Source organism: Falco rusticolus, chromosome 6 (assembly GCF_015220075.1).
Source record: "Falco rusticolus isolate bFalRus1 chromosome 6, bFalRus1.pri, whole genome shotgun sequence".
Lineage (NCBI taxonomy): Eukaryota > Metazoa > Chordata > Aves > Falconiformes > Falconidae > Falco > Falco rusticolus.
In genome coordinates this window covers 81,965,355-81,982,199 of record NC_051192.1, presented here as the reverse complement: position 1 = coordinate 81,982,199, position 16,845 = coordinate 81,965,355, and the positions used below count along the sequence as shown (strand labels likewise).

Here is a 16,845-nt window from a genome sequence, read left to right as displayed (position 1 = left end):
TTTCAGGTACTGAGCTGTCTGATACGAATCTTCTAAAAATGAACAATTTTGTGGAAAGCAATGTAAGATGACAATACAGCACCTGGAAGTAGTGATCTTGTCAAAGTCCTCAGTCTTATTTCCAAAATGAATATAAAATGTCACTAGTTCCTCACAAAATAAAGGTTGTAGAACGAGAACTTTTGTCTGGAATGCCTTACAGAGAATAGAATGGAATTATTTAGGTTGGAAAAGACCTTTGAGATCAGCAGGTCCAAACCATAAACCCAGGACTGCCAAGTCCGTCGTTACACTGTGTCCCTAAGCACTGCATCTATGGGTTCTTAAAACACTGCCAGGGATGGTGATTCCACCACCTCCCTGGGCAGCCTGTTCTAACGTTTGACCACCCTTTCTGAGAAGAAATTTTTCCTAATACCCAATCTAAGCCTGCTCTGGTGTAACTTGAGGCTGTTTCCTTTTGTCCTGTTGCTTGTTACTGGGGAGAAAAGACTGACACCCGTCTGCCCACAGCCTCCTGTCAGGGTGTTGTAGAGAGCGATAAGCTTTCCCCCCAAGTCTCCTCCACGCTAAACACCCCCAGTTCCCTCAGCCGCTCCTCATAACACTTGTGCTCCAGCCCCTTCCCCAGCTCCGTTGCCCTGCTCTGGGCACGCTCCAGCACCTCAGTGTCTGTCTGGCAGTGAGGGGCCCAAACCTGAACCCAGGGTTCGAGGGGCGGCCTCACCAGTGCCCAGTACAGGGGGAAAGATTTCTATAGAAGAATCGGAATAAAATATGAGGGCCAATTTCTTCAAACCAACCCCCTCCTGATTTCTGATGTTACAGATATCAGGAATACTCTATAAGAAGGTTGATGTGAATAAGATGTGAATAAAAAATAAGATGTGAACTCTAACATTAAGGGATTCATTTCTATTGTAGACTAAGAAACTGATGTATGTATGTCAGTGGAACGTAGAATAATTGAGAATAAGGAGTGGTGGGTCTGGAGAATTGTTGTGATTCTGTTCACAGTCGATTTAAAGATGGCTGCACATTATTCCCCAAAGCAGGGGAGTGGTTCTACTGTGGTAGCTGTGGCTTGTCCCAGGATGGGGTTGGAAGAAGGGCCCCTCGTGGCTGGGTGTGGGAGAGGAGATGTGTGAGCACTCTGCGGTGATTTCAAAGCAATGTTCTGTTGAAGACAAGCTGGGAGAGGGGGAAATGGTAAGAGGGGAAGAAGTCTGCCCCTGTAACCTGGGTGGGTGTGGAGTAAGAGATCTTGCATAACATGGGAGAAACATTTTTCTGGGAACAGGTACAAGACAGAAACATAGTAAAATTCTTTGCATGTGTAAGCAAGCCTTGAATGTCACTAGAGTATTTCACGGGGCCTCCGCAGGTCTTTTATCAACAAAAGTTGGTATGAGTTACTGAAGGTACTTTTTTTTTTTTTTTCCCCTCTGGGATACATTTCTCGTCTACTTCCTTGAGGGCATTTTTGCCCTTAAGTATCATTTATGTATCAGTGCCAAATTTCCACCTGTAGGATAACTACAAGTTGTGTTGATGAGTTTACGGAGTTTTTGCGGAAGCTTTGCCTGCTTCACCTCCCAAGGAAACTAGGTATATGAAAATTTAAACTATGGTAATTCTGCGAGACAGAGTCCAGAACCTTTTTATTAAAAGTTTACCACAGCATATTACACGGATTTATAAATGTATTATAACCAATTCAAAAATAACTTTTGTGAGTCTCCAGCCAAGTGTGGCATTCATGGTGAGAGGGTTCAGTGAGCTGAGACTCCCTTCCAAAGCCAGCAAGAGAGCATCCTCCATGATGGGAATTAAAGTCTACATCAATGTTTCAGCTCATCTTAAAATGAGGGTAGAAGATAAAAATTTTGATGCCTTTCTTTTTGCCATGGAGGTGATCAGATGGGATAAGCAGTCTGGCATCAAGATGCTGCTGAGAAGTCTAGTGTCCACCTCAGTGACAGCAGAACCAACCTCTGAGGTGAGATGGAAGATTGCACATCAAGGTAGAGAGCCAGGAGAAGGCCTCATGAGCTCGGCACCTCTACTACTACTGTGAGACTTCTTTGTAGAGTGGCCACGCACCAGATGAGGGTTGCTTGGCCTCAGCAGCCAGAGGTGAGGTGTAGGCCATGAATTCACAACACGTGCGTTAGCGGTAGTTCATCGCAGGGAACGATGTGACTGCTGCAGGTTATTCCCACGCCGAGTAGCAGAGAAAGGGCGTGCTTCCAAGAGGATAGATTTGGTTGTGACTTCTGGCAGCTGGTTCTGTTCAACGACCACAGTGAGTCAGAAAGCTGGCAATAATTAGTCAAAGATAGTGGATGTGGATAATGTTAATAGGGATTAATTACAAGAGGTGGTTGGCTCTCTGGTAGTAGAGATGCTGTTAGGACTATGGGAAGTGTATGAAGCTGACTTTAATCGTCGAGTTGCAAGTGCCAATTACAGCAGCAGTTGAATATAGTTGTAAAGGTATCCCAAAGGCTAGCAAAAACTGAAATGGTATTTACAAGCAGATGTCACCCTCTGTGATGAAACTGCAAGGGGGATCGCTGCCGCACAAGTTTTAAGCAGCTGATACTAGGTTCCTCTGGCTCTCAAGCCGCTGTCCCATTCACACTTGCATGATCACAGGGGTGTCAACTTATTTTTTAAATGCTGGGTCTTTTAAGTGAAAACCGTAACACTGATCTGATGAATGCTTCGGTATTAGCATTGGTTGGTGCTTGAGGTCTATAGATCTTGAAACACATGAAATAACATGTAGAAAGCAGCCAGCAGCACAAATGTTGCATTCTTACAAAATGCCATGACTGATTCAGTTTATCACTGATAAAAATAGCCTTGTTTTATATCAACAAGCATGGAAGATACCAACTGTCTCCTTTATTTTGGGAAGCAGACAATGTGTTTGGTATCACATATCTCTTTACAACGGTGCATCTGTCATGTTTAGCAGATTGACACCTTTTATGTTATTGGACCGTGAATAAAGGGCTCAGTTATATATTATTTTTTTTCAAAACTGGGTGATCCCCCTTCCCCTCCCAGTAGCCCTATTTTCACCAGGTAAGAACAAGATAGCAAGAAGCTTTACGCCCAAATCCCATTTCAGGATTCTTTTCGGTGCTTCTCATGCACGAGCCTTCCTGTTCCTAGTACAGTCTGACAAATTCTTTGATGGCAGTATCCCTCAAGCACTTTTAAATACATTTGTTGCAAACAACTGCAACCGGCTCTTGACTACCTCTAACGATTGGTTAGAGTTTAGAACACTGTAGATGTTTGAGACAAACCCTGGATCTCCCTGACAGGTGTTAATGTATGTTTACCGCCATTTAATATTACATTGTTTCAACTTCTCAGCAACTTTGGACTTTCTATTTTCCAGGTGTTCTTTCCACATCAGCTCTTCCTTAAGTGGTCTTTCATGTGGCCCTGAGAAGCTTTTATGATCATTATAAGCATTTCAGAGTTTTATCGTTATTTGCTGGACAGAATGAAAAATCAAATAATTCCAAGGCTGAGCAAAAATGGAGATGTATTAGGGTTTGTTACAAACCAGATAGGATTTATCTTGGCCTCTAGAACTTCCTAACAAAGGATATCTGCATTGGACATACACCATATTTCATATACTATACTTCACTAAAAAGACATCTGATTTTTTTAGAAGTAAAGCACAATGGCAGCCTGTGGTTTTGTTTGTTGCAAAGGCTGTGACTATGCTAACAAATTAAAAGGTGCCAGGGTGCAGAGCTGAGGGCTTGAAGCCCACTGCTTACGCTGTTAGACTGTGGTCAGCAGGGTCCCTGCACCCGGTGCAGGCCAAGCAGCGCTCTCCCAAGCAACCCTTGGCATGGGTCAGGGGTTAGCTCAACCCCAGCTGACAATGCAGGTCCAGCCATCCTGTTTTGGTGGTTAAAAGAGTTTAATAATATGGATATGGCCATCAGCATGAGGCAGTTGGCCTCAGAAATAGAGTGGGCACTGCTAATCTTCAGTTTACTAGTATGGGTAACATTCGAAACTGAGGAATACAAGTACTCCTTACCTTCTGTATACTGGAATTCAAAATTTTGTTGCCTCCAAGTATGCCGTGACCTGGCCTCCTACAGAGAGTCCTACGCTATTAGAAACACCCAACAGCGAGTGAACCGAGAGGCATACACATCACTCTCCTGGAAGGAGAAAAATTCAAGGACGCTGGCTGCTGAAAAATTTCAAGTCAAAAATCAGGGTTGGGAGTATATGGGAACAACACATTTCAGAGCTAGACTCGATCTGATGAAATCTTGGATGCACAGGGAGTGGCAGATTGTAAATCAGAGTTTCAGTTGAGTGTTTTTCTAATTTTACTTGAATGTTAATTACTTAGTTTAGATTAAAAGACCCAAATAAAGGGGACTTAGGACTTATAATTTGGACTGTTTCGCTAGCACTTGTAGAGGACTTCAAAAGAAAAGGACTTTGAATGGAAAAAACAAAGCAGAGGTGCCACTATGCTGTTAGAATTTAAGCAGCATGTAGTGTTTTGTTTTTAAATGGGATGAGGTAGGTAGGTGAATTACTTCCTGATTACTTCGAAAATAAGTTTTAAGTAACAACTTAAGCAGCACCAGGGCTCAGGTCTGGGCATTAGAAATCAGCTGCCTATGTTGTTAAGACTGTGAGCAACTGCTGTGCAGGGTCTGAGGAAGAGCACCACCATCATCGTAGAATCATCATAGAGTGGTTTGGGCTGGAAGGGGTTTCTAAAGGTCATCTAGTCCAACCCCTCTGCAACAAGCAGGAACGTCTTCAACTAGACCAGGTTGCTCAGAGCCCCATCGAGCCTGACCTTGAATGTTTCCGGGGACGGGACACCTACCACCTCTCTGGGCAACCTGTTCCAGTGTTTCACCACCCTCATCGTAAAAAAAAATAATCTCTTCCTTTTATCTAGTCTAAACCTACCCTCTTTCAGTTTAAAGCCATTAGCCCTTGTCCTATCGCAGCAGGCCCTACTAAAAAGTCTGTCCCCGACAGACTTAAAGCTCCCTTTAAGTATTGAAAGACTGTAATGTCTCCTCAGAACCTTCTCTTCTCCAGGCTGAACAAACGCAGCTCTCCGTCTGTCCTTACAGGCGCAGTGCTCCATCCCTCTGATCATCTCTGTGGCCCTCCTCTGGACCCTCTCCAACAGGTCCGTGTCTTTCCTGTGCTGAGGACTCCAGAGCTGAATGCAGTACTGCAGGCGGGGGTCTCAATAGAACAGAGTATGTTCAACTTCCTCAGGTGGTCACATACCCAATCTTCTCTTACAGTGGAAGTGACTTCGCTCCCCTAGTCCCCATCTTGCAGTCCATCCAATTGAGGGGTGTAGGAAGAGAGGAAGCCAGGGAAGACCGAGGCAAAAACGTTGAGTGCCTCAGCCTTCTCCTTGCCTGTTCTTACCAGTTTGCCGATCTGGCAAAAGGAATGTCCTGCTGGGGTTTGAGAACCTGCTGTAATGTTTATGGTAACCAGAAAGGTCAATACTAGAAGTTCAGGGGGAACCTCTGTGATTTTAAGTTACTGACTCAGAACTCTGGTATAAATCCATCCTTCCTTAACTGGGGCATTTAGCTGAAGAATAGACAGCTGACCTAACATTTTCCTAAGGGACTGTCCAATTTTTTTATTTTTTCCAATTTTAAATGGCTTTCCTTTAGCATAGGTGACTTACCCCGGACTTCCGCTAGTTCGTCTGCTACTTTCTCATTTTCTCTCTACACTCCTTGTTCATCCCTTAAAACAGCAAAACGAAAACTAGAAACACCTGACAACCAGCAGGCTCTGCAGGAAGCATGTTTGGCAATTCATTATGCAACTCTCTTTTCTGTTCGTACAAAACAGATTTTCTCGAATTCTCTGAAATGTAACTACATCCTGAAATTTGAGCTTTGAGATACAAAGATTAAGTCCCGATGAAATTGTGATTAACAGGATCCATGTGATCATTTCTTTTAAAACCTCGGTATTTTATTTTCAATGTTACCTAGATTTCGTGTGGATAATTCCTCTTGCAGCTCCACAGAAACTGCCCTTGTTCTTTTCAAACCCTATGATTTTTATGAATTGTATTAGACTACATGGGAGAAATAATGTTTTCTATTTTTATTTCTCAAAGTGTGGGAATTTGGTATTGTTCTTTATTGCTCAGATTTAGAAGAAAGTAAAGTGTGAAAACCTTAGCTTCCATTTCTAACAGATAAAACTTAAAACATGTCTCAAACTGCTTCTTAAGAACAAAAATAACTTGCATACAAACAAAAAGAACCTTGGTATTTTTACAGAAGGATTTTGAAGGGTCCCAACTCCTCAAATGCTGACATACAGGTTTGTCGTGACTTATATTTTAACTAGGTGATTCAAACTGTAGTTGTATTTAGGTGAAAAGGTCAATGAATCCTACAGAGTCATTTCTCTTTTACAGCACTTTCAAACATATATACAAAAAAACCTGACTATATGGACTAAATAAACATAGCTTTATTATAACCAGAATAAACAACTCTAAAATTCGAACTATGTTAAAAAATAAATACCTGTGTATTTCTTTAAATGCTCAATCTCACCTTTGTAAGACATCATTTTTCTTTACATTAGTTGATTAAGTTTTAGTGTTACTCAGTGCTGAAGGGCCTGCCAAGAGGCAATTAGTAGTAAACTTGATCTGAAAGATCAAATTCAAATTTTTATTTGATCTTGGAAGTCTGAGCATTAATAAAATGCACGCGTGCAGAAACTAGTAGTGTGTTAACGCTCCACAGCTTGTTGCAAGAACACCCATTAGTGATGAGCTGACCCAAAGCTGGGTGAGAATGTGTGTAACAGTAATTATAAAATAACATTCACATTATTTTACTATTAAAAATGTAGATATTTAATTCTCCAACAGTAGAAGTTTCTGGGCATCTAAAAGACTTCTGAGTATGCCCAAAGCTGCCTGCTGTGATTAGCCCATAATCCACAAATCTCCTTGTCTCGCTTGCACACCCCGTTCAAGGAGCATTCCCAGAGCATGCTTACCAAACTAGGTCCCAACCAGAGTGGTGGTTCTGCCTTCCATCCAACGACTTCGTAGCTTTCATCTGCTCTGGTGCACAAGGGGATCCAACTTCCATTAAAACTCTTCCACAGGGAAGAGAAAATAGTATTTTGTACTTCTGAAGAGAACGAGCTAGCCACCTTGGTAAATATCCTTGAAAGAGGGTTCTTCTTAGCCCCTGTTAAATAAGCTGCTCCACTTTGCATGGGAAAACTGCACATTAGTTGAGCTACAGTGATCACAATCTTTTAATCTTGTGGTAGGTCCTCACCTGGGAAAAGGGAAGCACACGTGCCAATCTCCATCTTACATTAGTATTACGTTAAAAACAAGGAAGCAAACAAAAAACCCCTTAACCAGCATCACGTATATGCAAGGGTCATTTGTGGTCCAATCACAATTCCTGTCTCTGGTACTCTTAAAACCTGTAAAATCAAGAGATTGAGTCAATTAGCAGTTTACCTTACCCAATTAATATCTCAATTAGTACACCATGCCTACCTGGCACACCAAAACTCTTCTACAGTTTATCTGGGCAAATGAAAAATATAAAATAATCCTTTCAAGGCACTAAGTAGATGCTATAGATGAATACAAAATATTGAGAAATTGGGATCAGCAGCCCAGTATTTTCTCAGAAGACTGAACAATAAATGGAGATCAGAATCTCAGTGATGTGTGTTTCACGGATGATTGACAAATCACATATGCTACACAAAGTAGGCACTGTCAGCCAAATGGTTCAATGCTAACAGCACTAAAATCTTTACTCTAAGTGCAAATATTGGTACTTCTTGCACTACATCATTACTATTTTTGGGAAAGCAGGTATTTCAGCTATGTAGAAATAAAAATACTTTGCAGCTCTAAATGAAATCAAACAACACTAGAAGGAAACACTCAGGAAAAACTAAGGATTGTCTTAAAGCTAGCAACATAGCGCAGCTGTGTTGGATCACACCGATGATCTTTCTAATTACATATGTATACTGTCACTGGATGATGTTACCTATAGAAGTGTTCAGCTCTTCTGAAGACTGCTAAAATCCTTGCTTTAGCAATTTCTGAGGCAAAAGTGAAGGATGGCTATATTTCCTGATGGGGAAAACCATAATTTTTAATTTGAAATCTTTCAACTATTTCAGTTCTTGAACTATGTCCTAGAATTTAAAGAAGATCCTGCTTTATCTTCTCTGAAACAGAGAAATTTTGTATGCCATACTTAAGTATTGCCTCCTCCAAATATTTTATTCCCTTACCTTGGTCTTTAATCCTTTTCCTAGAGTATTTTTTCTTCACCCTAACTATTTTCCTCATATATCTCTGAACTCTAAATCTTTGGAGGTAAGATGAAAGAGTCAGTGCAGTATTCCAACAAAAGATGTGTCATTGTTTTGTTTCACTGGCTTCATATTAAGAGTTCTAGAAAAAAATTGCCATATTCTCAATGTTGAATATGTAATAAATAGAATGTTTGGGGTTTTGTTTTTCTAAAAAAGATTTACTACCAGCTATCAAATAGAGCTTTTTTATTCTTATATTGGTTTAGGAGCCCATAAGGATAACAATGTGACAGAATCTCTCAAGTTATTACACAGATGTAAATCTTTAATAGTCCACTGTATTAACTTCAGGGGAGTTCCAAGTCTATACCAAAGCTGCTGATAACCAGCTGCATTCTGAGGAGTCAAAGAACCCCTCATCTGTATTTTAAAATGTTGCATTTCTAACAGGCTACTATTGTAATTAAAAAAAAATCAAATCCAAAACCCTAATCACAAATGGCCCTCAAACTCGGTTAAACAGAAATCTAGATTCTCATTTAGAGAAACAGAAAGATAAATAGTCACTGAAGGACACTTAAATCATGTCTTAATAAACTTAATAATTTATCAACACAAATAAAATCCATCACTTTAGACTTAGAACGCTAATATGAAACCAGTGATACAAATCAATGCTACACCTTATTTTAAGAGTCCTGCTCAACAAAAATTGCCTTAGCATATTGAATACCTTTCTAGTAAGTATAGTAGCAGCAAACATTTTCAAAAGTTTTCTCAAAGCAATAATCTAAGAAAATAATTGTCAATATACAAAGCAATGCAGTAAACTTTTTTTTTTCCTACTCCTACTTTCATTATGGAGCAGCTCTCCTCTAAAATACACCCTGTGCATTCATTTTATTGAAAGCTCCACTTAACCACCCCCACCCCCTCTCCCTGTAATCCTTACAATTCTCAGAAAACTTTGGAGACATCAAATGGACGTGAAACTGAACATGGCAATTATCCAAGATTCTCCGTGAAGAAAAGCCCAATAGCAAACAATTAAGTACAGCAGTTTAATCATTTTCTCAAAATTCTCTGGATAATTAGGGAATGTATTCAGCATAGAAAGTTGTACTGTCAAACTGATCCAGTAAAAATGGAAGGTCTTTTATAAAATACAGGAGCACAAATTAAATTGCTTTAAAACAAAACAAAGCCAAACCCAAACAAACCCCCACCATAAAACAGGAGAATTCATTTATTCAGTAGGAATTACGTAGGCCTAATTCCTAGTTTCTCTTCATAAGGGAAGTTTTTTGTACTCAAAAGATAGAATAGTGAAACTGGAAGAATGTCATGGTTGGTGTAATTCATATTTATTTAGGTAACAACCCTAAAGAGGTTTTTAGGGTCACTGGATGAAATTCAAACCCATTTACTGCTCAAAATATAAATGACATATAGATCTACTTTCAGAAGCTCGACAGTAGATTCACTGTTTCTTTTTAGACAAAAATGAATGATGTCTTCATAAGTGACTTGATTTTGCTTTACTCTTCTAGCTGCACGAGAGAACACGTAAGAAACATGCTTATCAGGTTAATGTATTTGTGTGCTTTTATGAAAAGTTAATCTGTCAGGGCTGATGGTGGTTTGCGTAATACAGATAACTAATTCTATGCTACTTTTCACCAACAGGAAGAAGGAAGCAAAAGGTGAAATAGTGTGTTTTGGTTGGAGTGGGCAGACATCCATCTTCTATGGTAATTCATGCACTGAAAAAGGAAATAACGGTAAAGAAAAGAACATGCAGTCCACTATTTTATATCTGATGCGGGCAGAATGCACAGCGGCTAAGCACTCTGTAAGGAACTCCTTAGTTGAAAGTTCAGGGTGCAGAAAGGATCTATTCCTGGCACGAGGCATGAACGAGTATTTAGAAGAATTCTGATGTGAAGCCACTTAGTTAACATTTTATGTTATTGTTTAAAACTGCAGAAGGAATTTACTCATAGTACTATTGGATTTTGGCACACTTGGTTCTTTCTGCAGATACTTAATATACATGGTAATAATAAAAAAAGTTGGCTGGCCTCCTAAGTACCATTGCTCACTTCTTGCCCTTTTAAGATTAGTGGTTGGTTTCAAGAGTAAGAATCAACAGTCACAAAAAGGCAAGGAACTGGTGGTGATAATTCTCACTTGAGGTGACAAAACTCCACCAAAAAAGAAAAACTAAACCAAAATCCCAACCAAGCAACAAAACCTGAGGAAAGCTTAGCTGATGCTTTATGGTGCTCTCAACCAACCTCCCTCCGCCAACATCGTGCTTCAAATATTTAGCTACATTGTTCAGCTCGACAATTTACAAACCCTAAATGCTTTCCTTTGTCTAGAAAGAAAAGGAAAAGAGCAAATTTCACAAGAAGCAGAAAGGACTTTCATGTTAGGAACTGCCACCATTAAGTTTCAAGTAACACATTTTCTGGTTGCAGGCTATTAAACCACACTGATAACTGATATGAACAATTATGACAGGAAAAAAGATCAGTAAAAAACCTCCCAAACTATTAAGATACAGAAAAAACACGAAGAAACCAAAGATACTACATCCTTGTCTTGTCAGAAGTAACGAGTAGTTCAAGAGAATTCGAACATATCTTTACATATAAGGCCAAGGTATGGGGGGGGCGGGGAAAGAACCCCAAACCAATCAACCCTTGGGATCAGTCCATAGCTGACTAAGTTTTACGTATCAACTTCATTAACAGCAAAATCTAGTAAACTTTGTTCTTGATTTTTTATAAAATTATTTTAGTGAACATGTATGAATGTTCACTTTTGAAAGTCACAAAATAAAATAACAGGACCCATTATCTGCAAAAAGAATACGTAAAGCTGTCAGATGTTAAAACAGTAAAATCACTGGATTAAAATAATCGGAGATTTTCTTTTTAACTCTAACAGTTATTAGAGCTGAAAAAGGAAAATAATTTCATTGCTACTTTTTTTTTTTAAACGCAGACCTTTCAGAGTAGAAATACCTCCTAAAAAACATTAAATCTCAGCGACAAAGCAGAACTGATGTATTTTTTTACTTAAGGATAATGTAAGATGACAAGATCACACGAAAGAAAAGGAATTATTTGAAAGCAAAACAATCAAGACAGTAAAAATTCAGAGACGAGGATATTCTTCTCCACTTGTGTACGTAACAAACACATCCTCAATTTAACTGCAATAGGGAAAAAAACCACTGTTAGAATATCTCTGAAGAATTACTGGAGTATTTGTTTACTGCTGCAGGAATTCTTAAGACTCATTCTAACATGCATCACCAAACAATAATAATTCTGCATCTTGTGGCTCGTGTGACTTCCACCTTAAGCCACAAATAAACAAGAAGCCCCATCGGATTTCATCTGTAAAAACAAGTGGAATGTATGTTTGTAAAAGCTGTTTATTAAATATTATTTGCAGTGCTGTGATGCTCAGGCTCAAGTCACAGACTGGGATTCCATTTTGCTTGGTGCTCTACAAAAATTGAATAAAACACTATCTTTATTTTACCGTCAAAACACCAAAATATTTTGATTCTGTGGGCTGTATTTTAAACCGCACCAGAAAAAGTTATGAGTTGCCAAAAGGATGGGGAAGTTCAATATATTCAGGAGAGTTTTCCTCTACTTTCAGACTCTTTAACTGTTAAAATTTCTCTATTCCTTGCTTTATAGATTTAGTGATATCATACATAAGTATACTTTCCTTTATGTAAACATCAAGGGAAAGTAAAACGTTAATCACATTATCCATGTAGCCCTTTGTTGTGAGAACCACCTACGAGAGATATTACAATACATACTTTACATTGCTAAGAAAAGACTCAAGTCACTTTACTTTAAAAATCTTTATTAGATGGTAGATATGATTTCATTGCCATTTCAGTTATGTGAAGCATGGATTTAAAATAAAGCTGAAACAGAGTGGTTATTGTTCTAAAAACTGGGAAAAGGGAGACACCCGTACATTTTTAAATATATAAAGTGAGCACAGCTACAGATTAAGTGATCAAATCTAGTATGGACAATTTTATTACTTCGAAAAAAATCTATACTACAAAATACATTTACCCTAATGATTGATTACACACCACTTGCTAGATTATGATTTTAATGATTTTTTTAGGACATTTGATAATTGTATGTCAAAATGCATAGCAACTAGCTGTCTGCTATATAAACCTAATTTTTATCACTTTTTGTAATATGACTTTATGGAAATACATGACATTTTAGCCTCCGTTCTCTAACCTTTCATGGTTACGTTTATGCAATAAAGCAGAAGGGTGGCTGCAGCAAGCTTTCTCACCCTGTCAAGCACAAAGCTCAAGCAGGAGGCTTGTACACCAAGCTCACGGGCCTTGGAAACATACGTATAAAAATGCTCAACTCAGCCTCCCCTCAGCTGCACAGAAATATGGTTTAAATTGAATTTTGTTAGAAGTTATATAGTTGAGAGCTTCAGGGTCTTTACACACTACACATTCTTTGTCTAGTTTCTATATCATTGCAAACATACTTTTGGTTTTGCTCACAAGTTACACTAGTTAATAATTGGGGCAACGTTAAGTATTAAAAAATGACAGCTTCCCCCATTTACTTCGATCCCTGCTAAATTCATTCTTATTGTCCAGAAACATGTTTGTTCTTGCAAGGCCCCAACTCGACCTGAAAAAGCACAGATGCACTGCAAACCAGTGTTTAGACAAGTACTTATGCCCTTTTAAACCCCTTCCTCATCGGATAGATTTTTTTTAAAGGCATTTATCAGTGGACGTTTGCTTTGGTTTTATTTTCTTTGCCTTTTTTTACTGTAAGCAGCACAATAAACAGTTACAGCACAAACTAGCACGTTTATTCGGTACCGTCGAGCTAGTAAATATTAAATAAATAAGTTATTTAACCGCTAATCAGACTCCGTACAATGTCGCAGCCTTTCAGGAACCTTCGGTACGTTATTGATCCGCTAGTGAATTACCTGCGGTTCAGCCATAGGTTGCAGGCATCGCCATCCCTCGCTTGTCCTCGCGTTGACAACACTCCTCCTCTTGCCATCGCGCTCAGAAGCCGGAAGATTCGTCAGTCCCGCTTGTCTGATGTGCTTGGCTGCAAGAACAATGAATAAAATCGTTATTAGATGTTTGGGTTGGGTTTGTGTTTTTTGTTTTTTTGTTTTTTTTTTTTAAAGGAAAGTTCTCAAGCCGCGCACCCTGCAAGCCCTTCGCCCTCCGCCCCCGTGGCGACGGCTACAAGCAGCCAGGCAGACCCAGGCGGAGCTGCCGAGGCAGCCCGGCCAGACAGCGAAGAACAGCGCGTTTCGCGTTGTTTGGGGTTCCCTGGGGCTTCCTCCCGGCTCCAAACCCCCGGCAGGAACCCGGGCACGGTGCGACACGAGAAAGAGCCACCAGCGCCCGACAGCGGCACTTACGCGCAGAGCCAGAGCCGCGGCGCCCCGAGGCCCCCGACGGGGTCTGAGGGAGTCCGGGGCCGCCGGAGCCCCGCGCCCGGGAGGGGCCTGCCCACGGGGGATGGGGGAGCCGCGGCGAGCGGCCGAGGGAGGGAGGGAAAGGGGGAGGGCCGGGCTTCGTCAGCCCGCCTCCCCAGCGGGACCGCGCTCCCCGGGGGCATTTTGGCTTCGCTCGCTTCCCATTTCTGCGACACTGAAACTCGGTAACTTCCAGCCTCCCCGCCGCCGCCGCCGCGAATAGCCGCTGCCCCGCCGCAGCCCCTCCTCCCCGTGCGTCGTATCCCTCCGCGCTCCGGCCGCCCGCACCTCGCAGAGAAAGCGCCTTTCAGCCGCCAGCCCGCCGCCTTCCCGCCCACCCCGCCTCTGCCGCTCCGACATCTTCTGCCTGAGCCCGCCCGCCCGCTAATAAACACGTAGTGCTCGCCCTCGTCCCTTCTCCCCTCGGCTGGGCAGCGCCAGGGGCTGCCGCGGCGGCGGCGGGGCGGGAGAGGGGGCAGGAGAACGCGGCTCCCCCCTTTCCCCGCCTGGCCGCCCTCGCCGCCGGGCGCCGGGGACTGAGGGGCGCGGGAGGGGAGGGGGGGGGGGGGAGGGGCGGCGCGCGGCGCGAGGGGCCGGGAGGGCTGAGGAGGGGGGCGCGGAGGAGGAGGAGGGGACTCTTTCTCCGGGCGGAGGGATCGCGCTCGCTCGCGCTGGCTGGCGGCGGCGGCGGCGGCAGCGGCGGCGTTGGCGGCGGGTTGCTGTGAGTTGTTGTTTCCTCCTCCTGCCCGTGGGTTGAATGGTGGAGCCGAGACTCTTCCTGGTGAACGAACAGTGACAGCTACCGGGCGGGCGGACGCGTTTCGCTGGGACCCGACGCTGCCGCGGAGCGCGGCCCGAGCCCCCCCCCCCCCTTCCCCCCCTCCCCTCCTCGTTTTTCGCCTCGCCATGTCCGGGGACGGCGGCAGCAGGCACACGGCGGAGCTGCGAGCGGGTGAGTGCCGGGGGAGCCGCCGTGCGGGGCGGCGGAAGCCGGGCGGGAGCCGGAGAGGGGCGGCGGGGAGGGGGAAGAAAGAAAAGCCCGCGGGGAAGGGGCGAGCGCCAGCCCTCACCGCCTCTCCTTTCCCCTCAGAGCTCTACTTCCTCATCGCTCGCTTTTTGGAGGACGGACCCTGCCAGCAAGCGGCTCAGGTAGGGATGGATGGATGGCGCCGCCGGGCCTGGCGGGGAGGGGGCGGCCGGGCAGGGCGGCGGATCGGGCGGCAAGCTCGCAGCCTTGTCCCCTCCCCCCCCCGTTCGCCTTTTTTTTTTTTTTTTTTTTTTTTCTTTTTAAACCGGCCCCCGTCTCATACCCACCCCCCCTTTTGTTGTTGCTGCAGGTCCTGATCCGAGAAGTGGCGGAGAAAGAGGTAAGCGGCGCCGCGCACCCGGCGCTCGCCCCGCCTGCGGCCTCCCTCCCCCTTCCCTCGCTCTCTCCCGCTTCCCCCGCCCCATCCCGGGCGCTGCTGGGGGGCTCTTCGGGGGAGGGGAGCCGCTCACGGGGTGCCCTCTCTTCCCTCCGTTAGCTGCTGCCCAAGCGTACGGACTGGACGGGCAAGGAGCATCCCCGGAGCTACGAGAACCTGGTAAGACGGGCGGCCGGGGCCGACCGCGGTGTGCCGGGCAAAGTTTTTGTTTTTTTTTCTCCTCACTCTCCCTGAGCAGCCCAATAAAAAAATTGAATTTCCCGCAAAAAAAAAAAAAAAAGCCAACTTAAGGAGAAAAAAAAAAAAACCACCCACCCTTTGGCGATTATTTTTATGTTTTTAAAAAAACACAGCCATCTCGGCGCCTTCCTCCTCCATCCCGCTCTCGGCCCTGAGGGCAGACGCGGGGCTCGCCGGTGCCACCGGAGCGGGGCCGGCGGCGCGGGGTAAATAACAACAAGCGCCCTAATGCGAGAGCCCCGGCCTCGCCGGGCTGGGAGCTGAGGTACGTCATGGCCGTGGTGCGGGCGGGCGGGAGCAGCGCGGGGCGGGGCCAGCGCGGGCGGCAGGCAGGCGGCTGCGGAGCCGGCCGGGCGGGGGCGCTCTCTGCCGCGCCGCCCGCGCACACAATGGCCCCGCTCCGCGCTGCGCCGGCCCCCGGTGGCTCCCGCGGTGGCCCGGCGGTGGCCGGCTGTGGGGCAGCGGGCGTGGGTGACCGGGAGATCGGGCCCTTGGTCGCTGTGCTGAGGCGGTTCTCTCCTCGCCGTGCTGTTAGCCTGGGTTGGGATCTGGATGGAGGGTTTGGGGTTTGGTTTGGGGTGGCCTTCCTGGGTCGATGTGTGCCCGTGTGTGTTGGGAAGGTGCGGTATGTGGCTTGGCGGTTTTTATATACAACGTATCTGGGGTGTGGGGATAACTGGGCTTGTCAATTTCATGTAATAAAATTCAGTTATGTGTTTTTTGGGGTTTTTTTTGCCCTCTTTTTAAATCTCCCCGGGCATGCTTTTCATCTCGGGTGTAGATGGTGTATATCAGTGATTTAAAAAAGTATTAGTTGCTGTGGTGTGGCTCTTGCTAGCAGAGAGGGGCCAGGATTTTTTTTTTTTTTTCTTAATATGTTGTGAACTACAGTAGTTGGGAAAAGAGCAATTAAGATGTCTGAATTCTGTCTGTTAGCAACTTGTTGCTAGCATTGTTTATATATATAGTGTTGTATAATTTAGTCTGAATTTCTGAATAGGATTTCAGAGGAAGAGTGAGCCCTGCTTGTAATGTTCATAAAAGTGAGATTTCCTTTCAGGCTTTCTGGTTGGTTACAGTATTTCTGAACTCCAGTACTTCTGAGACTTAGAAATGTGGGTAACGTTTGAGCTCACACAAAAGAAGATGGAACAGTTCCAATCTGTAATGTGTCCAATTAAGTTTGTTGATAGATACATTGTTTTAGTTACATTGTTAATATTATAGTATGAAGCTTAGGTATTTATTGTAGTACTTACTGCTTTGATTT

General features: G+C 43.8%; 2 protein-coding genes across 5 annotated transcripts in view; one reads left to right on the top strand and one right to left on the bottom strand.

Annotated features, from left to right (window-relative positions):
- Positions 1–5,065: 5,065 nt before the first annotated feature.
- LOC119150435 (collagen alpha-1(II) chain-like) lies at positions 5,066–14,271 on the bottom strand. Its single transcript, XM_037392971.1, has 4 exons — positions 14,250–14,271; positions 13,855–14,199; positions 13,405–13,532; positions 5,066–7,521 (listed from the first exon to the last, which is right to left on the bottom strand). Exons 1-4 carry the CDS (start codon positions 14,269–14,271, stop codon positions 7,459–7,461), a joined length of 558 nt encoding a protein of 185 aa, XP_037248868.1. The 3' UTR covers positions 5,066–7,458.
- Positions 14,272–14,518: 247 nt separating this feature from the next.
- LOC119149581 (pleckstrin homology domain interacting protein) overlaps positions 14,519–16,845 on the top strand; it is a 118,986-nt gene continuing 116,659 nt past the window's right edge. For 3 of the 4 annotated variants that reach the window (XM_037390939.1, XM_037390938.1, XM_037390937.1), the window contains exons 1-4: positions 14,522–14,863; positions 15,002–15,060; positions 15,249–15,278; positions 15,435–15,494. In XM_037390939.1, the coding sequence (XP_037246836.1) occupies positions 14,818–14,863; positions 15,002–15,060; positions 15,249–15,278; positions 15,435–15,494 (195 nt within the window). In that variant the 5' untranslated portion in view covers positions 14,522–14,817. Of the gene's footprint in view, positions 14,864–15,001; positions 15,061–15,248; positions 15,279–15,434; positions 15,495–16,845 lie in introns of all 4 variants that reach the window. The other variant, XR_005104768.1, reaches the window with a different exon arrangement.

What these genes read in the sequence shown, in the direction of transcription:
- LOC119150435 (XM_037392971.1), bottom strand. Translation starts at nt 14,271, where the DNA reads ATGTCGGAGCGGCAGAGGCGGG. An exon ending in GTCGGAGCGGCAGAGGCGGG is followed by an intron (nt 14,200 to 14,249) that starts GTGGGCGGGAAG and finishes TTTCTCTGCGAG; the next exon opens with GTGCGGGCGGCCGGAGCGCG. An exon ending in AACCTATGGCTGAACCGCAG is followed by an intron (nt 7,522 to 13,404) that starts GTAATTCACTAG and finishes TTGATTTTACAG; the next exon opens with GTTTTAAGAGTACCAGAGAC.